Genomic DNA, 18599 nt, shown 5'->3' on the forward strand with positions numbered 1-18599 from the left:
CAGCACTCAGAGGATGCTGTTGGTGTGCCCCAGGCCCTGGGGGCTGACCCCCATGCTGGGCTAGCCCAGCCTCTTGCTGGCTGCTCCAGGGGTCTGACGGAGAAGGACCCCAGGCCGCCCTCCCTGACGCGCGCCGCCCCGGAACGGGCTCGGGGGGTCAGTGCCACCTGCACCCCCGCACACCTTGGTCCAGCATCCGTCCTTCTCTAGAAAGCCAGGCTGGTCCTTGGCCACGGGCCTCCTTGAGGGTGGTGCTGGGTGCATCCCAAAGTGGCACAGGCCTGCCAGCCACCACCGTCTCGTCGGCCTGCCCCGCCTGCCTCGCCATGGCTTCTCCTGCTGCAGGAAGCCTCAGACGCCACCCACACGGGCAGGCATGTGTCCTGGCTGGCCCACGGGCCGTCTCGGACACTAGTCGAACACCTACGCTTGCCCACCAGCGGGCTGGGCAGCGAGGCTGCAGCAGTGAGCGGGGTTAGGTCCTCGCTGCAGGGAGCTGCCGTGTGTGGGTGAGAAGGGCCTCACGCCAGGGCCTGTGCACGGGAGCAAGATAACTTCAGAGTCGTTCATGCAGCGAAAGAGCGTGGGGGAGGGGGCGACGGGCTCAGGGAAGGGGCCTCGGCGAAGAGGAGTCAGTTGCGGGAGGACCTGGGGAAAGAGCACTTCCGGGCGCGGCACATGCGGACCCCGGGGTCAGGGACGAGCCTGCTGTGTCTGGGGAGCTGCTGGCAGGTTGTGTGGCTGAGAGGGAGATGGGGGCCCAGAGGGTGTGGGGCCTCGCGGGCCACGGGCCTGCGGTGATTTCGTCTTGGGTGCAGCAAAGCTTTTGTTTGCTGAAGGGATTTTAAGTGCGTGCACATACGTGTGTGTTGGGGGGAATCCCATTCCCATTTCGGGAAGATCTCCGGCTATTGTCAAGGACAAAGGGCTGCAAGGAGTCGAGGCAGATGGAGGAGGCCGCAGTGCTCTCCCTGGCCATCGACGGTGGCAGCCTGGACCGCACGGGTGACTGCGGGGAAGAGGAAGAGGGAGCTTTTTCAGAGGGCAAAGCCAGCGGGACCTGCCGATGCACGAGGCAGGACGTCTGCCTCCGCCCGGGACCCATGCTGGGCCCCGGACGCCCGTGACGGGGTGTGTGTCGCTGAGTGAGGGTGCAGGGAGGCCACGGGGTCTGGCCCGGGAAGGGCATTCCCGGTTCAGGCCACCAGCCCAGGGCAGGTAGCTACATAGTGATGTCAGGAGCCCAAGCGGCTTTGGCCGACGTCAGATCTGAGCAGGGCGGGGCCACCCGGGACCAGGCAGGGCCACCCGGGACCACCCCTCCCCCCCCACCCCCGGTGGCAGGCCCTGTCCTGGGGGAGGGGTGGGGGAGTGAGCCCCCACCCTCGGTGCCTGCACCTGGTTCCCGGCCCATCTGCACGGTGGAGGCTGTTTCCAGGACTGGCTCCCCACGGGAGGCAGCACACCTGGCATCGGGCACGGCCTGCGTCCTGGGCTGTGCTCTCAGGCACACGTGTGAACTCGACGCCCAGCGCTGCCTCTCCGGTCGCCTGGCTCTTGCGTGGAGCCGCTCGACCAGGCCAGCCCCTTGGGCTCCCCTGGGCCCAGCCGGAGGAACAGGTTGTCTCTCCAGGCTGTCGGCCGCCTGCCCAGCCTGGCCCGGCCCCAAGTTTCCCTTCCAGCTCCGGAGGCCCCCGCCCCCGCCTGCTGCAGCCGAAGCCAAGCCCCGCATAGCGGCCGGGACGCGCCCGGGTTGGGTAGCTGGGCAGCAAGGTCCCTGGTGCTCGTGGGGCTCCCCGGCCCAGGGCAGGCCCTCTTGGAGCGTCTCCATTGGGGGCTGGTTGAGTGCGGGAATCTCCACATGGAGTTACTGCCCGCATCTGAGACCCTCTCCCTCCCTGGCCGCTGTGGGCTGCCCGCTGCCCCAGGGCATGTTCACGGGGCTCCGTCTCTCCTAGGAGAGAAATTGGGGGGTGCAGCGCGCAGACTCCAGTCCCACCGGTCGTACCCGCAGCTGGCACCACGGGTCGATGCCGGCACTCGCCCTCCCTGAAGGGCCTTCAGCGCTCCCCTTTGTCATCTGGAGGTGGCCCAAGAGATGACCCCTGCCTGCCATTGGCGTCCCAGGCCTGGCCTTCGGGTGTCATATCCCCTGCCCCGCCTCTCAGCCCGTTCTCTCTGGATCGGTCCTTGGGCTCGACACCGATTGTCGAGGGAAAGGTTCAGGGCTGTGGACAGAATCAGCAGTGAGGGGCCAGCAGGAGAACCCCATGAGGTCAGCATGTGCCCCTGGGCCTTTGGCCAAGTCCACTCGGTGTCCCCAGGCCTGAGAACGGTGGGGCCCGTCATCACCCCGCTTGCTGGGGTCAGCACGAATGGTGAGGGCTGAGGCCACAGTCTGCAGCCGACTCCCCGGCCGGTGGGCCTTCGACCAGGCGACTTCCCCTCTCCATGCCTTGGTTCCCCTCCCCCCTCCCCCCCCCGTAGGCCGGAATAATCACAGTGGGCTCCTCGCAGGGCATTGTGAGGAGAGGCGAGTCGGTCCTAGCCTGGTGCCACCCGAGGGAGGCTCTGGGGACTGTCACCCTCCCACTGCCCTGTTTCTCCGTGCGGCTTAGGCTGGAGCTTAAGGGGTCACATCCGAGCTTAACCAAATATTTGCTGGTGACCTTCGAGAAGTCCGCTGATGTGACTGTGCTCAGCTTCCCCTCTGTAACCTGGCGAGTCTCGCCCTCGTGGCCTGCTGGGCGGCTGGTCCAGCTCCCGCCGCTGTGACACTCAGCACGGCGACGGGTGGGCTGGGCGTGCTGGGCGTCTGGACTCCCAGCCACCCTCACCCCTGCCCCAGCACGTACACGCCACTGCCTCTGACCACCTTCGTCACTGGGAGAGGTCAGCAGGCTTTTTTGGGAAAGGGCCAGATAGTAAATATTTTAGGCTTTGCGGGCCAGGCGGTCCGTGTTGCAACCGCTCAGCTCTGCTGTAGACGGTCAGGAGATGGGTGGACGTGACCAGGCTCCAGGACAAGTGGCTATGAACTCAGGCCCCGGCCTCTATGGTCACCCCCCAGCCTTGAGGTGTGCCTGGGCCCCTGCTTCCCGGTACTGGGAGGGGGTTTGCGAGTCTCAGCACTGGAACTCAAGCTTCTGAGACCCCCAAATGCACTCCCAACCTGCAGACTTGGGGGCCTCCATCATAGACGCCCCCATCACCACCACCAATTACTGTTGGCCAGGACCCTGTCCCTGCCCAGGCCCAGCGCCGCAGACATGGAGAGGGCCGTGTTGGAGTGGGGGCAGCCTTGGCCATGGGGTTCCTGGGGGCTGGCCGAGCACAGCTGACCGTCCCACCTCGTCCCCTCCACAGAGAAGCCCGTGTTCTTTTCGACCTTCGCTGCCGAGGGCCAGAAGCTGTCCGCGGAGACCCCGTGCTGGACGTCGGGCCTGCCCTTCTCCATGCCCCCTCGTGAGGTGATCAAGGCCTCGCCGCACGCCCCTGACCCCTCGGCCTTCTCCTACACCCCGCCTGGTGAGTGGCTTGCCCGCGCTTGGGCTTCTCAGCTACCATGTGGAACCAGCTGATACACAGTTATTCGGCACCAACTGTTTTCACTGGCTTGAACGGCATCAAAAGGATCTGAGTCTGACCGGACCCTCGGGAGGGATGGCCTGGCCAGTGACGGCGCAGGAGGGGGTCTGTTGAGATTTGAGAACTCGGCAGGATCGTTGATGCTGGCGAGCCAGGCGGTGCTCCAGTGGCGAGGGGCAGCTTTGTCCTCCACCGGTGACTCAGAGCTAGAGAATGGGCAGCTGGAGAAGAAAGCCTGGGAGGGAGGGAAGGGGCGGGGAGGGGACGGCTTTGGTCATGGATAGACTCGGGCTGGGCGCGAGGTCCTTCCTGGGTTCCCCAGCCCTGCCGGGCCCCACCGGCATAGCGGGGGCCTGAGGAGGAAAGGCTGAGCTGAGCCGAGCTGACCCTGAGGGCAGGTGGGCCAGACGGGCCAGGAGAAGACCAGGGAAAGGCACACTGGGCAGTGGGGACAGCAGGTGCAGTGGTCCAGAGGCAAAAAAGCAGGGGAAGCTTGCGAGACCGGGCAGGCTGCAGCGGCGAAAGCCTGTGCCCGGTGGGCCTGGGGACTGTGGGCGCCCGGAGGGCTCACAGCACGGGGACGAGGTGAACCAGGAGACCTTCCTCGGAGACCCCTCTTGTCCCTGGGTGGGAAGTGACTGGTGGAGGGTGGAGCGGAAACGGGGAGACCCGTTAAGGGATGAGTGAGTGGGCGGTGGCGTCTGCACCAAGGACATAGCTGGCTCCTCAGGACAGAGATGCAGGAGGGACACATGAGCACGGGGCAGGGGTAGGGAGAGGCCCGGGGAATCTGTTGGCAGAGGCGTGGCTGCTCTGTGATGGACAGACATGTGCCCCCCAGGTCACCCGCTGCCACTGGGCCTCCACGACAGTGCCCGGCCCGTCCTGCCCCGCCCTCCCACCATCTCCAACCCTCCACCCCTCATCTCCTCCACCAAGCACCCCAGCGTCCTCGAGAGGCAGATGGGCGCCATCTCCCAGGTGAGGCGGCCTGGTGCCCAGACGACAGCCCCTTCCCCCTTCAGGGGTTACGTGGGGGCATTGGGACCAGCGATGTCTGGGTGGGGGCTGGGGTCATCTCTGTTCATGGCAGTGCTGGGGTCTGAGCTGGCCGGAGCCTGCCCCAGGGACATGGGACCTTGGGAGGTCACTTCATGGGGCGGTCAGGAGCCTGGGCTCTGCGGCCAGACTGTGCAGCCTTGCCGTTGGGCAAGCTACTCAGCCTCTGTGCCTCAGTTTCCCCTCTGTGGGACGGAAGGCGAGCAGGCCACGCAGTGGCCGGCATGTGCAGAGTGGCCATCCGCTTGTAGATGTGCCCCTTCCCCCCGTGGAGCGCAGGGTGGGGTCAAGGCGTCGCATTTTTGTGCTGCCTCGGGTTGCGATGGCTGCTGCGCAGGGGAGGGCACTTGGGCGCAGGAGGGGCGGTGGCTCGTCCACGGTCACCCAGTGGGGCAGCAGGGCCAGGCCCCTCCGGCTGCTGTGATGGGGTCTCCCTCCTCCTGAGGCCTCATAAAGGAGTTGTTTGTGGCTCTGGCTGGGCCGGGGCATGTGGTGGGGGGACTGTGGGGACTCCAGTGACCCCATGACCTCTGCCCCCACAGGGACTGTCGGTACAGCTCCATGTCCCGTACTCAGAGCATGCCAAGGCCCCTGTGGGCCCCATCACCATGGGGCTGCCCCTCGCTATGGACCCCAAGAAGCTGGGTAAGGATCAGGGGCCTCCCCGGGCTTGGATCCAGCTGTCCGTGTCAGGGGGTTGCGGGGGGCAGCTTGGCCTGTGGGACTCTGGCCTGAGTTTGGAGGGGTGGCGGTCCGGATCCCCTTGTAGTCCTGGGCCCCAGCCCCTGGGTGGGATGGGGTGGGCCACCCCTGTGAGCCCGTCCCGGTGGCACACGGCTCTGTCTCGCCTGTCCCCAGCACCCTTCAGTGGAGTGAAGCAGGAGCAGCTGTCCCCACGGGGCCAGGCTGGGCCACCGGAGAGCCTGGGGGTGCCCACGGCCCAGGAGTCGTCCGTGCTGAGAGGTGAGGCCCGAGGCGGGAATGGGGCCCTTTCCCCAACCTGCTGAGAAGCTCCCCGTCACAGTTGCCTTCCTCACCCTCTAGGGCCAGGGCACCCCTTGTTTGAGAATTCCGAGGGGGCCTCGCTGGTCACCAGGAGTCCCATCAGGGTGGCAGGTGCCGCAGACTTCAGCGCCGTGTCTCATGTCTTCCAGGGACGTCCCTGGGCTCGGTTCCGGGAGGGAGCATCAGCAAAGGCGTCCCGAGCACGCGGGTACCTACCGAGAGCCCCATCACCTACCGGGGCTCCATCACCCACGTAAGTGCCTGGGGCGCAGCAGGGGTGGGGGGCCAGGGCGGGCTCACCAGGCAGCACCTCCAGAGGTGGCTCTGACTGCCGGGCGAAGCAGCGGGCCAGCCCCTCTGTCCCCTCTATGTCACTGCATGGCACCTGCCTCAGTGGGTGGGTGACAGTCCATTCTGTGCTCGTTTATCATGTCTACTCGGTGCCCAGCAAACCTAAACCGCAGCTACAAGGAGCTGGCCCGGTAGTGCTGGACGCGTGATCGCCAGCGGGCGATGCCAGACTGTCCGGGTTGAGTTCAGAGTATGCAAATCGCGTTGAATGCTGTGGCCGAGAATGCCTGGGGCTGTCGAGGCCGCAGAGGTGGGCCAGTGGGGACCTGCGGGAATGTCAGGGGACAGCATGAGCCAAGGCCGAGAGGTCGGAGGGTGACACGGCCACATTCGGCTGCAGGAGGGAGTGCCAGGATTAGCTAGTGATGTCGCCCCATCCGAGCGCTTGCAGAGGGGCCCTTCTGCATCCCTCCTGGCTCAGGAATCGGGGTTCAGTTCTCTGAGCTCGGGGCTCCCGGTGCGTCCAGAAGCTGGTGAGCCCCCTCTTCCCCGGCCAGGGAAGCACTAAGGGCGGCTCCACACCCCGGGGTTTTAGCACCACTGGGCTTGCTTCTCTCCCCGGCCCCAGCTCCAGACAAGGCAAGACACTTTCCGCTGGTAGAGTCCATGCTGTTAACTCATCTTTCAGATGAGAAGACTGACGCTCAGGTTAAACCTAAGGTCACGTAGCCAGCAGCCATGCTCATCACAGAGCAGCCACGCCTCTGCCAACAGACACTCAGGTTAAACCTAAGGTCACGTAGCCAGCAGCCAGCAGCCGGGGTCTTGTGCCTGGCAAGCCAGAGAACAGGGACCCTGAACACACGTTGGCACAGACACGCTAACATACACACAGACATGCTCACGGGACACACGCTCTTGCACATTCGTGGTGGAGCTTGAGGCCGCAGGCTGGCGTGCAGTGAGGTGTCCCTGAGCCGAGTGGCCTCGATGTCACCCCAGAGGAGGCCCCGTGTGCTCTGTTCTCTGAGCCTGAAGGCTTTGAAATTGCAAGCTTTCAAAGGCAGCTTCGCTGAGTACAAAGAGCAGGCACCTGGGGCAAAAGTCAGGCTGCCACCGCTGAGTCGCAGTTCTGCCACACGCTCCCTCAGGCAGGGGACGGCCCTGCCTGACTCAGTTTCCCTTCTGGCAAAAGCGTTCCTTGCAGTCATTCTCGTGGCCTCATCTGGGATTAAAGGTTGACATCTAAACTTCCTGCAAACCCATCTGTGCCAGGTCTCCAGGTGACACAGCCATCTCTGTCACTCACACTCATTCAATGGTTTTTAGCAGAGGGTGGCAGCTGCCATCATGTGTGAGTCAGACTTTCTCAGCCTGGCTACCAGGTGGCAATGAAATCCATGGACGACAGGCCACACATACACACGCGTGCACGCAGACGCAGGCCACACACATGTGTTTTTAGCAGAGGATGGCAGCTGCCATCATGTGTGAGTCAGACTGTCTCAGCCTGGCTACCAGGTGGCGATGAAATCCATAGACAGCAGGCCACACACACACACACAGACGCAGGCCACACACACACGCGTGCACGCAGACGCAGGCCACACACATGCGCACGAACACACAGATGCAGGCCACACACACACACACACACACACACACAGAGGCGCAGGCCACATGCGCACGCACACACACACACTCAAGTGCAGGGCACATACACACACACAGACACAAACCATACACACAGGCACACGCACACGCAAACACAGGCCACACACGCACACACACGCACAGATGCAGGCCACACACACGTGCAGACGCAGGCCACACGTGCATGCGCAGACTCAGGGAGGCGCAGGCCACATGCGCGCGCGCACACACACTCAAGTGCAGGGCACACACACACACACAGACACAAACCACACACACAGGCACACGCAGACGCAGGCCACACACGCATGCACACGCACAGATGCAGGCCACACACATGCACGCAGGCACAGGCCACACGCAGACGCAGGCCACACGTGCATGCGCAGACTCAGGCTACGTGCACACGCAGGCCATACACACATGCACAGATGCAGGCCACACGCACGTGCATCTCAGGCTACACATGCACACGCACACGCCGATGCAGGCCACACACACACACGCAGACGCAGGCCACAAACACACCTGCGTCTGTGCACACACAGGCGCATGAACACACAGATACAGGCCACACACAGGTACAGGCCACACACAGAGAGATGCAAGCTACACACAGGCACAGGCCACTCGCACATACACGTACAGACAGGCGCAGGCCATGCACACACGCGCACACACACAGAGACACAGGTCAGACACACCGACACAGGCCACACGCATACACATAGACGCAGGCCACAAACACACTTGCACACACGCACAGATGCTCATTAGTCCAGCGGGCACTGACAGGCAGTGACCACGGTGTCCTGGAGGCTGGAGCAGGCCCAGCTCTCTGCCTCCTGGAGGCTCCTTCCCCCTGGGGAGTGAAGTTCACTGGGGCAACAGCAAGAAGCAGCCAGCCTCAGGCAGAGAGAACCTCTGCGTCCCAGGAGTTTGTCCAGGGCATTTGTCCGAAATCAAGGGGCCACCGCCTTGCCGAGTCTCTGTCATCTGCTCGTGGCCTCTGAAGTATTGCGGCTTGTAAAGGTCCAACGCCTTCAGCTGCACCAGGCGGGCCCCTTTCCTGTGCTGTGTAATAAGCCACTCATGTCCCCTGTATGCGCCACGGCCTCATGTCAACCAAGACACAGATAATGGCTGTGCTGGTGTCAGCTGCCTCTGGAGCCACCTCCCGATAGGATGTTGCTGGCTCCCTTGCCGTGAGAGGTGGCAGCCCGCCCCCAGACTGTCACCCACGTTCACGCCCATCTATCTTGCACTGTGTGCACACACAGAGTGCGTCAAGGAGATTCTGCCCAGGGTGTGTGCTTGGAGGAGGCTGGGAGACCTGTGTGCATTCAGGGCATCTCGCTTTTACCCTTGTCACCAATCAGGACCCGGGAGGAAAGCCCAGGGCTGGCCAGTTGCTGCCCTTTACCCCATGGTGGGTGCTTCTCAGCAGAGAGGTCCCAAGGGGGTCTAGGGAGTTTCCTGGTCCGGGGCTTGGCACATGGTCTCCGGCCCCACGTCTTTGAATGGGCTCTTGGCATCATAAAGAAGAAAGCCACCGTGATTTGGGGACAGCTCGTCTGTGCTGGGCGCCTTTGAGAATCAGAAATGCCAAGATTGTCTCCATCGTGTGGATGCACAGGCTAAGGCTCACAGAGGCAGAGTGACTTGAAAGAGGTCACACAGTAGCTCGTTGGCAAGGCCGCTTTGGCATCCACCAGCCTAGCCCCACATCTGTAGTCTGACCCCCACACTCACATTCTCAGAAGTCGCCCGGGCAGGTCACTACCCCACCTGTGAACACACACGTGTGCAGTGTAGGTCTGGAGGATGCGGGCGTATGCGTGCTGGGTTGTGCCCACGTCATCTCCGGCAAGCATGGGGGTCCCCGGCTAACACCCCCTCCGCCCCAGGGCACTCCGGCTGACGTCCTGTATAAGGGCACTATCACCCGGATCATCGGCGAGGACAGCCCGGGTCGCCTGGACCGTGGCCGGGAGGACGGCCTGCCCAAGGCCCACGTCATCTACGAGGGCAAGAAGGGCCACGTGCTGTCCTACGAGGGTGAGTTCTGTCACTGACGGCCGCAGTGACCCGGCGGGCAGGCGGGGGCTTACCTTCCCGCCGTGCACGGGCCATTGCTGCCCAGAGGAGAGACTCTCCGGATGAGCGGACTCATGCGACCAGGGAGGGAAGCTGGCCACTGGTTTGTCACGTGTGCTTCCTGGGAGCCAAGCACATGCCGGGGGGCTGGGAGCTCAGCGTCTGAAGTCCCCCCTCGGGATGCCCACACGAGATGCGGACGGGTCGTCACCCTGTTAATTCTGAATCATGGGAGCCTGCTCCGTCCAGCATGGCTCAGGCATCCGACCCCAGGCCCCGGTGTCCTGGAGCTGGTCCAGGGAGCAGGGTCCTGAGGAATGTGACTGGGGCCATAGGGCAGCCAGATGTCTTCGGGAAGCCAGTCTGGGGTGCCCCGCGTGGTTGGCCTGGGGGAAGCTGGAGCACAGTGACATCCAGTGCTGCATCCATGTGGCCATACTTCTGGCCCCTCAGGAGAAAACGGGGCTCAGGGTTGGTGGAGGAGGGTGTTTGGGCCATCGTGGTAGCTTCACAGGCAGGGCTGGGGTGACACCAGGAAGCATGTCAGAGAGGTGGTGACCTCCCCATCACTATAGGTATGCAAGCCAGGCCGGTCAGGCTTGGCCTGGGCTGCCTCCCGCCTCCGCCCAGGGCTGTACAACGTAGGAACAAACTTGTAGCCGGCCCTGTGAGAAGCATGGTGGGGAAACGGGCCCAGAGACGGAAGCCCGGGCCTCTGGCCCAGCACTTCTGGCCGACGCTGTGCTAGTTAACACCCCGTGGGTGGCCACCAAGGGGCGATGACCAACCTGAGGCTCCGCCCTGCCTCGCGCCCCTCACCCCTTCTCCCTTCCTGGTCTGGGTCTCACAGCCCAGGAGCCCTGCACAGAAGGGGTTAAGGGAGAACAGGGCTGGGGCGTGAATTTCCCGGCAGCCTCGGGCACCCAGGGGTGTGGAAATAAAAGCCAGTAATGGGCGCCCCTCTCAGCGGCTGGCAGCTGCGGGGCCCGAAATTGCTGCTCCTCTGGCGGGCGGCGCCTTCTCCTCTCCATCTGGCGCCCGCTGTGCCCCCTCCCCACCCCCCGCCCCCCGGTCCTGGGACGTGGGGGCGTCACCGTGTGTCCCAGGCACATGCCTCTCTGTGCTGCCAAGTGGTGGAGAGAGCCGGGGACAGGCCGTCAGCTGCATCGCCCTCCAGTGCCAGCCTCGGTGCCCGGCTGCGTGACGGCGTCGGCCCCGGGGAAGGCCTGAGGGAGGGCCCGGCGGTCCCGGTGCTGTGGGCAGGGAGCCCTGGGTGGATGCCCACTCGGGCTCCAGACCCGTTCCTGAGCCTCTGCGGTTAAGTTTGTCATCCGCAAAATGGGTTAAAATCAGGGCTTTTAGTTTCTCACGTGCTCCGGGGCCAAGTGGCTGACGAGGGTGGCAGGCGGGTGTATGGCCGCAGGGACTAGGGAAGACCATGTCTCCAGGGGCACTGGCCTGTCTGGTCACCAGCAGCTGATCGTCAACCCCGTACACATGTGAGTCCACCGGCTAGACTTCCGATCTCTCCATTTTCACCCGAAAACCCCCAGTGCTTAAACCTCAGTAATTAATTCTGAATGAAAACTGGAGTAGCGACACGGAACGTCCACCGGCCACCAGATCGCAAGCTCTGGAGTAGCTGCTACTCTGCGGGCCCCACGAGGAAGAAGGGAGCCCGCTGGCTCCAGGGAGCCCCCCGGCCTAAGGGGCGAGGCCGAGCCCTGCCCTCTGAGGCCTGCCTCCTGCCCGTTCAGACCCTTGGCCTGTCCAGGGAGCAGTGAGCCCAGCCTCAGGTCCCCGGCCCCTCCGGGCCCGTCCAGGCCTGGCGAGGCCACGTCTGCTGTGGACATCCTGCCCTTCCCCCAGGTTCACACTCCCCACCTGTCCAGGGAGCAGTGAGCCCAGTCTCAGGTCCCCGGCCCGTCCAGGCCTGGCGAGGCCACGTCTGCTATGGACATCCTGCCCTTCCCCCAGGTTCACACTCCCCACGGGGACTTGTAGTGCACATGCACGTTTGTGCACATGAAGACAGACAGGCACACAGGTGTGCTTGTGCACACTGCCTCACTCTGTTCCTGGTGGGCAGGCGCGTGTGCACGCACACGTGATGCAAACGGTCCTGCATACTCTGTGTTCATGTGGGTCTGCTCACGTGTGTGTGTACTCATGTTCGTGGCACATGTTGGCACCTGTGTGTGGACATGTTTGTGCACAGACTCATGCGGCTGTGTGTGGTCAAAGGCACACACCTACTTACTGATAGAACAGCCTGGCAGGTCAGGGCTCGGGGTGCAGGAGGCTCGCCTGCCTCTCCCTTCCGTGTGCTTCCCCCCAGAAGGTCTGAGGGATCGGTTAGTGGGACACTGTCCTCAGGCCCTGGGCTGGACCGCAGGTTCCCTCGGGAGGGCTCAGCTGGCCGGCTCTCAGCCACACGATCAGTGGAGTGTGCATGTGTACACGCTGCCATGGACCCGGCCCCTCACCGTGAGCCCGGTCTGCTTTCCAGGTGGCATGTCTGTGTCCCAGTGCTCCAAGGAGGAGGGCAGGAGCTCAGGCCCCTCCCACGAGACGGCTGCCCCCAAACGCACCTACGACATGATGGAGGGCCGGGTCAGCAGAGCCATCGCCTCAGCCAGCATTGAGGGTAGGTCTCCTGCCCAGGACCTGCCGTGGGTTGTCGCAGTGAAGAGAGGTTTTGTCTTGGCACCTGCTGGAGGGAGGTGTCGGGGTGGCTAGCCCTATTTCACAGACAGGAAAACTGAGGCTGGGTGTTTCTGAGGCTGTATCTCGGGGCAGTGCAGGGCTCAGATGTGTCGCTTGCATGCTGGGTCCTGTGCCACCACCCTGTCACCATGGAGGGGCCCACTGCTGGGAGGGCTGGCTAGACCCTGGTCCCTGTCACTGCCCAGGGCTGGCTCGGGGACCCCCGTAATGACGCTCTTGCCGTCCCCCTCCCAGGCCTCATGGGCCGCGCCATTCCGCCCGAGCAGCACGGCCCCCACCATCTCAAAGAGCAGCATCACCTCCGCGGTTCCATCACACAAGGTACCAGCGCCCTCTGCTGCCCTCGCGGCACCTCCGGGCCCCCAGGGTTCCCCAGGGTTCCCCTCGGGGGGAGGGACGCCTGCGTGCCGCAGGGCGTGGCACAGGCGTGCGGCACACGTGTACGAGACGGGTTCACACGCAGGTCACAGTGGGGAGCACGGGCGTCTCTTGCTTGTTTGGAGATGGAAAGAGAAACCGCCCGGCCCCTCCTCGGGGGCGTCGTCTTGAGCCCCTGCTGCGTGCTCGGCGCGAACCCAAGTGCCGCTTGTGCGTTCTTACGGGACATTTTTGGGGCCGGAGGTGCAGTTGGTTAGAGGCTAAGGCGGTCACGTAACTCGCCCAGATCCCCCCGCGTGGGCCGCGGGGAGCCGGCCTGTGGCCCGATGTGGGCCTGCGTTGGTGTCATCTCGTTGCCGGGACGAGGTGTTCCCACGAGGGTCCTGCTTTCCGCGTGAAGACACGGGGCCCCGGAGAGGTCACGCCACGCGCCATGGCCCCAGCATGCAGCGGTGTCGGGGCAGCGGTGTCGGGGCCCCGGTGTGGGAGGGCGAGGCGGGGTGCAGGCATGGGGTCAGCGCCCCGCCCTCCGTTGCAGGGATCCCTCGGTCCTACGTGGAGGCGCAGGAGGACTACCTGCGGCGGGAGGCCAAGCTGCTGAAGCGCGAGGGCACGCCGCCGCCCCCACCGCCCCCGCGGGACCTGGCCGAGGCCTACAAGGCCCGGCCCCTGGACGCCCTGGGCCCCCTGAAGCTGAAGCCGGCGCACGAGGGCCTGGTGGCCACGGTGAAGGAGGCTGGCCGCTCCATCCACGAGATCCCGCGGGAGGAGCTGCGGCGCTCACCCGAGCCGCCCCTGGCCCCGCGAGCCCTCAAGGAGGGCTCCATCACGCAGGTACGCGCGGGCGTCCGCCGGCCGCACGCTGGGCTCGGGCGTGGGGGCTGTGGGCCCCGCCCTGGCCTCAAACGGGGAGACAGGCCCCAGGCCACATGTGGCTGTCCTGGGCCCCGTGCACGTCCAAGTCCCACGCGAGGGGCTTGCATCCGTGACCTCGGTCAGTGGTCGGCAGCCCTGGGGGGTCATGCCCATTGTCCCCGTTCTTCGGGCGGAGGAACTGGGGCCCAGAGGTCAAGCAGGGCCCACGCTAAACGTGGTGGTAACGGCTGCCAGAGCACGTGGCGTCGTGACCCGTCGGCCCTCGGAGCTGTGCTCTGAGGTGGCTCTCACTGTCCTCATTGAAACGACTTGTCCAGGGTCACAGAGCATGTAAATGGCAGTTGTGACACTCGAATCCAGATGTCCCCAACTCTGCAGCATCGTTGCTTTGTGGTGTCCACCCCCCGCAAGGCCGTAGCCTCGTGTGAGGGGCTGGTCAGTGGGAACCGCTGAGGGCCACGGTCCCCTCACATGGTCAGAGGTGGCCTGATGTGCCGAGGGCGGGTGGGGCCCAAGGGGACGCTGCCGAGGACCAGGGCTGCAATGTGGTACTTGTGGAGCCATCAGCAAGAGGTCCAGGTCCAACAGAGAGGCCGGTTTGATTCTAGTTTGTTCTTTTTGAAATCAGGGCGTTTATTCTTCTTGTGAAAGAGATTGAAACATTCCTGAGTAAACACAGAGCTGTGTTATTTGCAGAGACACAGGGCCCCCTGTATCCGGGTTTCCCAGCCTGTCTAAACAGGGTGGGGTCTTTCCCCAGGTGGCCGGGCAGGGACCGTGACCCCTGTTTCTTCAGCTGCCCTTCCTGGCCAGAGAGCAAACATGAACTTCAGCCCTGACCTCTGAGCCTTAATCCTCCGGGCGGCGAAACCGGATTTTGCCGCTGAGTCTCGGGGCTCGGCAGCGGGCGTGCGGAGGGGCCCAGGCTGAAGGGAGGAAGGATTTAGCCCACGTCGGGGAGTTCAGCCCCTTTCCAGCAGACCCCAGCGGCCAGCAGAGGGCTCCCCATTTGCTCCAGGAAGGGCTGACCTCTGAACTCCGCCCCCTTTTGTGGCCCCCCCAGGCCCGGGCAGAGTGGGCAGGGCCGTGAAGGTCGTGCTCCCCTCAGGCTCCGTGCCACCTGAACCTCTGGCCCCTGCCCCCCAAGGCCTGGCTCGCGGCTCCCGTGTCGGAGCTCAGCAGGTGAGGCTCAGAGTGATGTGCCTGCCGCTCACACTCCGTCTCCCCCAGGGCACCCCGCTCAAGTACGACACGGGCTCGTCCTCCACCGGCTCCAAAAAGCACGACGTGCGCTCCATCATCGGCAGCCCCGGCCGCACGTTCCCGCCCGTGCACCCGCTGGACGTGATGGCAGACGCGCGGGCGCTGGACCGCGCCTGCTACGAGGACAGCCTGAAGAGCCGGCCGGGCGCGGTCGGCAGCTCGGGGGGCTCCATCACCCGGGGCGCCCCGGCCATCGTGCCTGACCTGGGAAAGCCGCGCCAGAGCCCCCTGACCTACGAGGACCACGGCACGCCCTTCACCGGCCACCTTCCACGCGGCTCGCCGGTGACCACGCGGGAGCCCACGCCGCGCCTGCAGGAGGGTGCGTGGGGTGGGCGTCGGGTGGGCGTGGGCTTGGGGCGTGGGCGGGCTGTGGTCTCAGGAAACCGCCTTAGTTTGGAGCCAGGAACACCCTGGGGTCACCGCATCCACCTCCTTGGCCAGACCTATGGGTTCGGCGTCCAGATGCTCCTGGGAACCCTCCCCGCCCACCCTACCACGACTCCCCGCCCCTGGCTTCCCAGCTCCCCTCTTGTCCAGTTGTAACGTGCTCCCCAAATGGCGGCCAGCCACTTTTTTTGTGTGAAAAATTTACATCAAATTATGCCACCCTCCTGCTTAAGTCTTTCTGGTGACTTCTCATGGCACTCAGAAGGAAAATCCGCCTTTCCTGCCATGGCCCTGGGATGGGGCCTGCAGGATTTGGCCCCGTCTGCCTCACCAGCTGCCAGATTCCTCTCTCCCAGGCTCTGCCAGACAGGCCGCCTCCTCTCTGCTCCTCGACCACGTCCATCCTCCCCCCGGGCCTGTGCCCGTGCCGTTCCCTCTGCTCGAAACGTGTCCCCCCCGCCCCCCCAGATCTCTGCCTGACGGGCTTAGTGTCATCCTTCGGGTCTCTGTCCAAATGTCACATCCCCAGGGAGGCTTCTCGCGGCCAAACACCCCTCCCCCGTTCTGGTCGTGTCCTGTCACGTTTTTCTCCAGAGCATTTATCACTCCGAAGCCCTTATTTGACGACTAGTTTATCATCCGTCCCCCGCGTTAAATGTCGGCCCCTTCGGGGCCAGGAGTTTTGTCTATTCTCTGGTGTAGCCCCAGCTCCCCAAATACTGCTTGGCAAGTAGTGGAGGTTCCAGAGGTGCATTTGGATTGATTGGTCAATTGATTGACTGAGTTATTGAAGGAATGAATGATGAATGAGACAAGGAACAAACGAAAGGGAGAATGATGAACATTTTTGGGAACTAAAAACAAACGAGTAAATGATTTTTAAAACGTGACCTATGAGGCAAATGGGTGGGTGAATGAAGAGGCCTGGTCTTGGGGTCCCAAAGACCCTGCTCCGCAGTGGTTTCCCGTAACACACCAGCCTCCGGTGCCTGCGTTGGGGCCGGCACGGCGGTGGCACAGAGGTCCGATGCCGTCCCCACGCCACCCGTCCACAGGCAGCCTCTCGTCCAGCAAGGCGTCCCAGGATCGGAAGCTGACGTCGACGCCCCGCGAGATAGCCAAGTCCCCGCACAGCGCCGTGCCGGAGCACCACGCCCACCCCATCTCGTCCTACGAGCACCTGCTCCGGGGCGTGAGCGGCGTGGACCTGTACCGCGGCCACATCCCGCTGGCCTTCGACCCCACCTCCATACCCCGCGGAATCCCCCTGGATGCAGGTGATTGTCCCGAAGCACGGGGCCGGGGCCTCATCGGTGTCCGCCCGGGGTCTCCCGAGGCATCGCCCCGGCTCTGCCCATTGGGGAAGCTGAGGCCTAGAGGTGGGGACACCCAACGGCATCGTCACAGGACGGTGCAGACTAGCATTTGTCTTAGGAATCCGGGGCATCGTTCTTTGGTTGTCTTTTCCTGAGGGACGTCTGAGCCTTTCAAAGTGCAAACGTGTCTAAAGAGGGCTCGAGTGTGGGAGTCCCCACGCAGACGGGACCCGGAGAGCTTTTGTGAGGGCTGCATCCCTTAGGTGTCTCGGTGATGCATGAGCCGGATGCCCCATGTGTAGGAGAGCTTCAGGCCAGAGGTCATTACCAATAAAAGGCCCCTCAAGGGTTTCAGGGAGCAAGTCTCTATTTCTGCACCCTAATGCTGTCTCAACGAGGTGTCCTGGGGAGAAGCTGTCAGGACGCAGGAGCGGGGACATAAGGCAGGGGGGTGACATCCTCTGGCCAGAGCGCGGGCCGCCTGACCTCGCTCCCCTCTCCCGGCAGCCGCCGCCTATTACCTGCCCCGGCACCTGGCCCCCAGCCCCACCTACCCGCACCTGTACCCGCCTTACCTCATCCGCGGCTACCCCGACACGGCGGCTCTGGAGAACCGCCAGACAATCATCAACGACTACATCACCTCGCAGCAGATGCACCACAATGCGGCCACCGCCATGGCCCAGCGCGCCGACATGCTGCGGGGCCTGTCGCCCCGCGAGTCTTCGCTGGCGCTCAACTACGCTGCCGGCCCTCGAGGTGGGTGGCCCTGGGCGCCCCGGGTGGGGGGCGGGCGGGCAGACCACCTCCGTCGGGCATCGGCCATGCTCCAGGAGCACCTGGGCTCTCTTGGGAGTGCAGAGGACCCATGTGTGTGGCTTTGCCGAGGTGTTTAGGGTGTGGGCATCTCGGGGGTCAGTGCGACGTGGCCACACACCTGGCTGGTGGCTGCAGTGTGTGTGCTGTGGGCACGAGGCTGTGCTTGATGGCCACGTGCATCCTGGCTGCACGCACGGGTCGCACGCGTGCTCTGTGTGCTCTTGGCACGTGCCGTCCTTGGAGTTGACAAAATGAGACCAAAACACGAGGCTGTTGGGGTTTCCGGCTCCCTGGACTTGCCAGCAGCCTGTGGTTGCTTAGCAGGTGTGTGTCAGGTTTCCTGCGGACACACTCCTGGGACGTCCTTCTGGAGTGCCCAGGTGCTGGCCAGTGTCCAACTGGAGCACTGGTCACACTAGCCATTTCAGAGGCAGGGGCTGAGTTGAGGCCACGCCGTGCAGGGGCGCCCCTGTCGGCCCTGACTTCTCAGGCGGGGGAGCACAGGGAGGAGGGTCTGGGAGAACCTGGCGTTCTGAAACGGGTCCCGCGGGGCTGGTGCTCGGACCCCAGGAGGCGGACATCAGTGAAGGTGCAGGACTCCGCCCATGCGGCGGTCCAGCCAGCAGGAGCCTGAGGCCACAACTCTGTCCCACCTCCCCCCACAGGCATCATCGACCTGTCCCAAGTGCCACATCTGCCCGTGCTCGTGCCCCCGACACCAGGCACGCCCGCCGCCGCCATGGACCGCCTGGCCTACCTCCCCACCGCGCCCCAGCACTTCAGCGGCCGGCTCAGCAGCTCCCCGCTGTCCCCAGGTAGCACCTTCACCCGCCCCGGCCTCTGAGGGAGTGGCTGGGTGTCCGCGGGCAGATGCCTTCCCCTCTCTGTTCCGCCCCAGAGGACAAACGCGGGCCCTTCTAGGGCCCTGGGGCTGAGTTGTGGGCCTCTTGTCTCCCAGGAGGTCCCACCCACCTGACCAAGCCGACCGCCACGTCCTCGTCCGAGAGGGACCGCGAGCGGGAGAAGTCCATCCTCACGTCCACCACGACGGTGGAGCACGCACCTATCTGGAGACCCGGTAGGGTGCCGGAGACCCCGCCCCGGGCCCCGGGGGTCCCCGCGGGCCTCCCGAGGCCC

The 18599-nt window shown here is 64.4% G+C and overlaps 1 protein-coding gene across 1 annotated transcript in view; it reads left to right on the forward strand.

Moving 5' to 3' along the window:
* Positions 1-18599, forward strand: part of NCOR2 (nuclear receptor corepressor 2) — a 165081-nt gene that overhangs the window by 132180 nt on the left and 14302 nt on the right. Inside the window, exons 27-40 of the mRNA XM_025045498.1 lie at positions 3367-3528; positions 4430-4569; positions 5190-5292; positions 5506-5610; positions 5802-5905; positions 9504-9654; positions 12203-12340; positions 12655-12741; positions 13337-13632; positions 14905-15259; positions 16383-16604; positions 17151-17402; positions 18128-18277; positions 18421-18566. Of these exons, the coding sequence (XP_024901266.1) occupies positions 3367-3528; positions 4430-4569; positions 5190-5292; positions 5506-5610; positions 5802-5905; positions 9504-9654; positions 12203-12340; positions 12655-12741; positions 13337-13632; positions 14905-15259; positions 16383-16604; positions 17151-17402; positions 18128-18277; positions 18421-18566 (2411 nt within the window). The remainder of the gene's footprint in view (positions 1-3366; positions 3529-4429; positions 4570-5189; positions 5293-5505; positions 5611-5801; positions 5906-9503; positions 9655-12202; positions 12341-12654; positions 12742-13336; positions 13633-14904; positions 15260-16382; positions 16605-17150; positions 17403-18127; positions 18278-18420; positions 18567-18599) is intronic.

This window comes from Pteropus alecto, unplaced genomic scaffold, assembly GCF_000325575.1.
Source record: "Pteropus alecto unplaced genomic scaffold, ASM32557v1 scaffold213, whole genome shotgun sequence".
Lineage (NCBI taxonomy): Eukaryota > Metazoa > Chordata > Mammalia > Chiroptera > Pteropodidae > Pteropus > Pteropus alecto.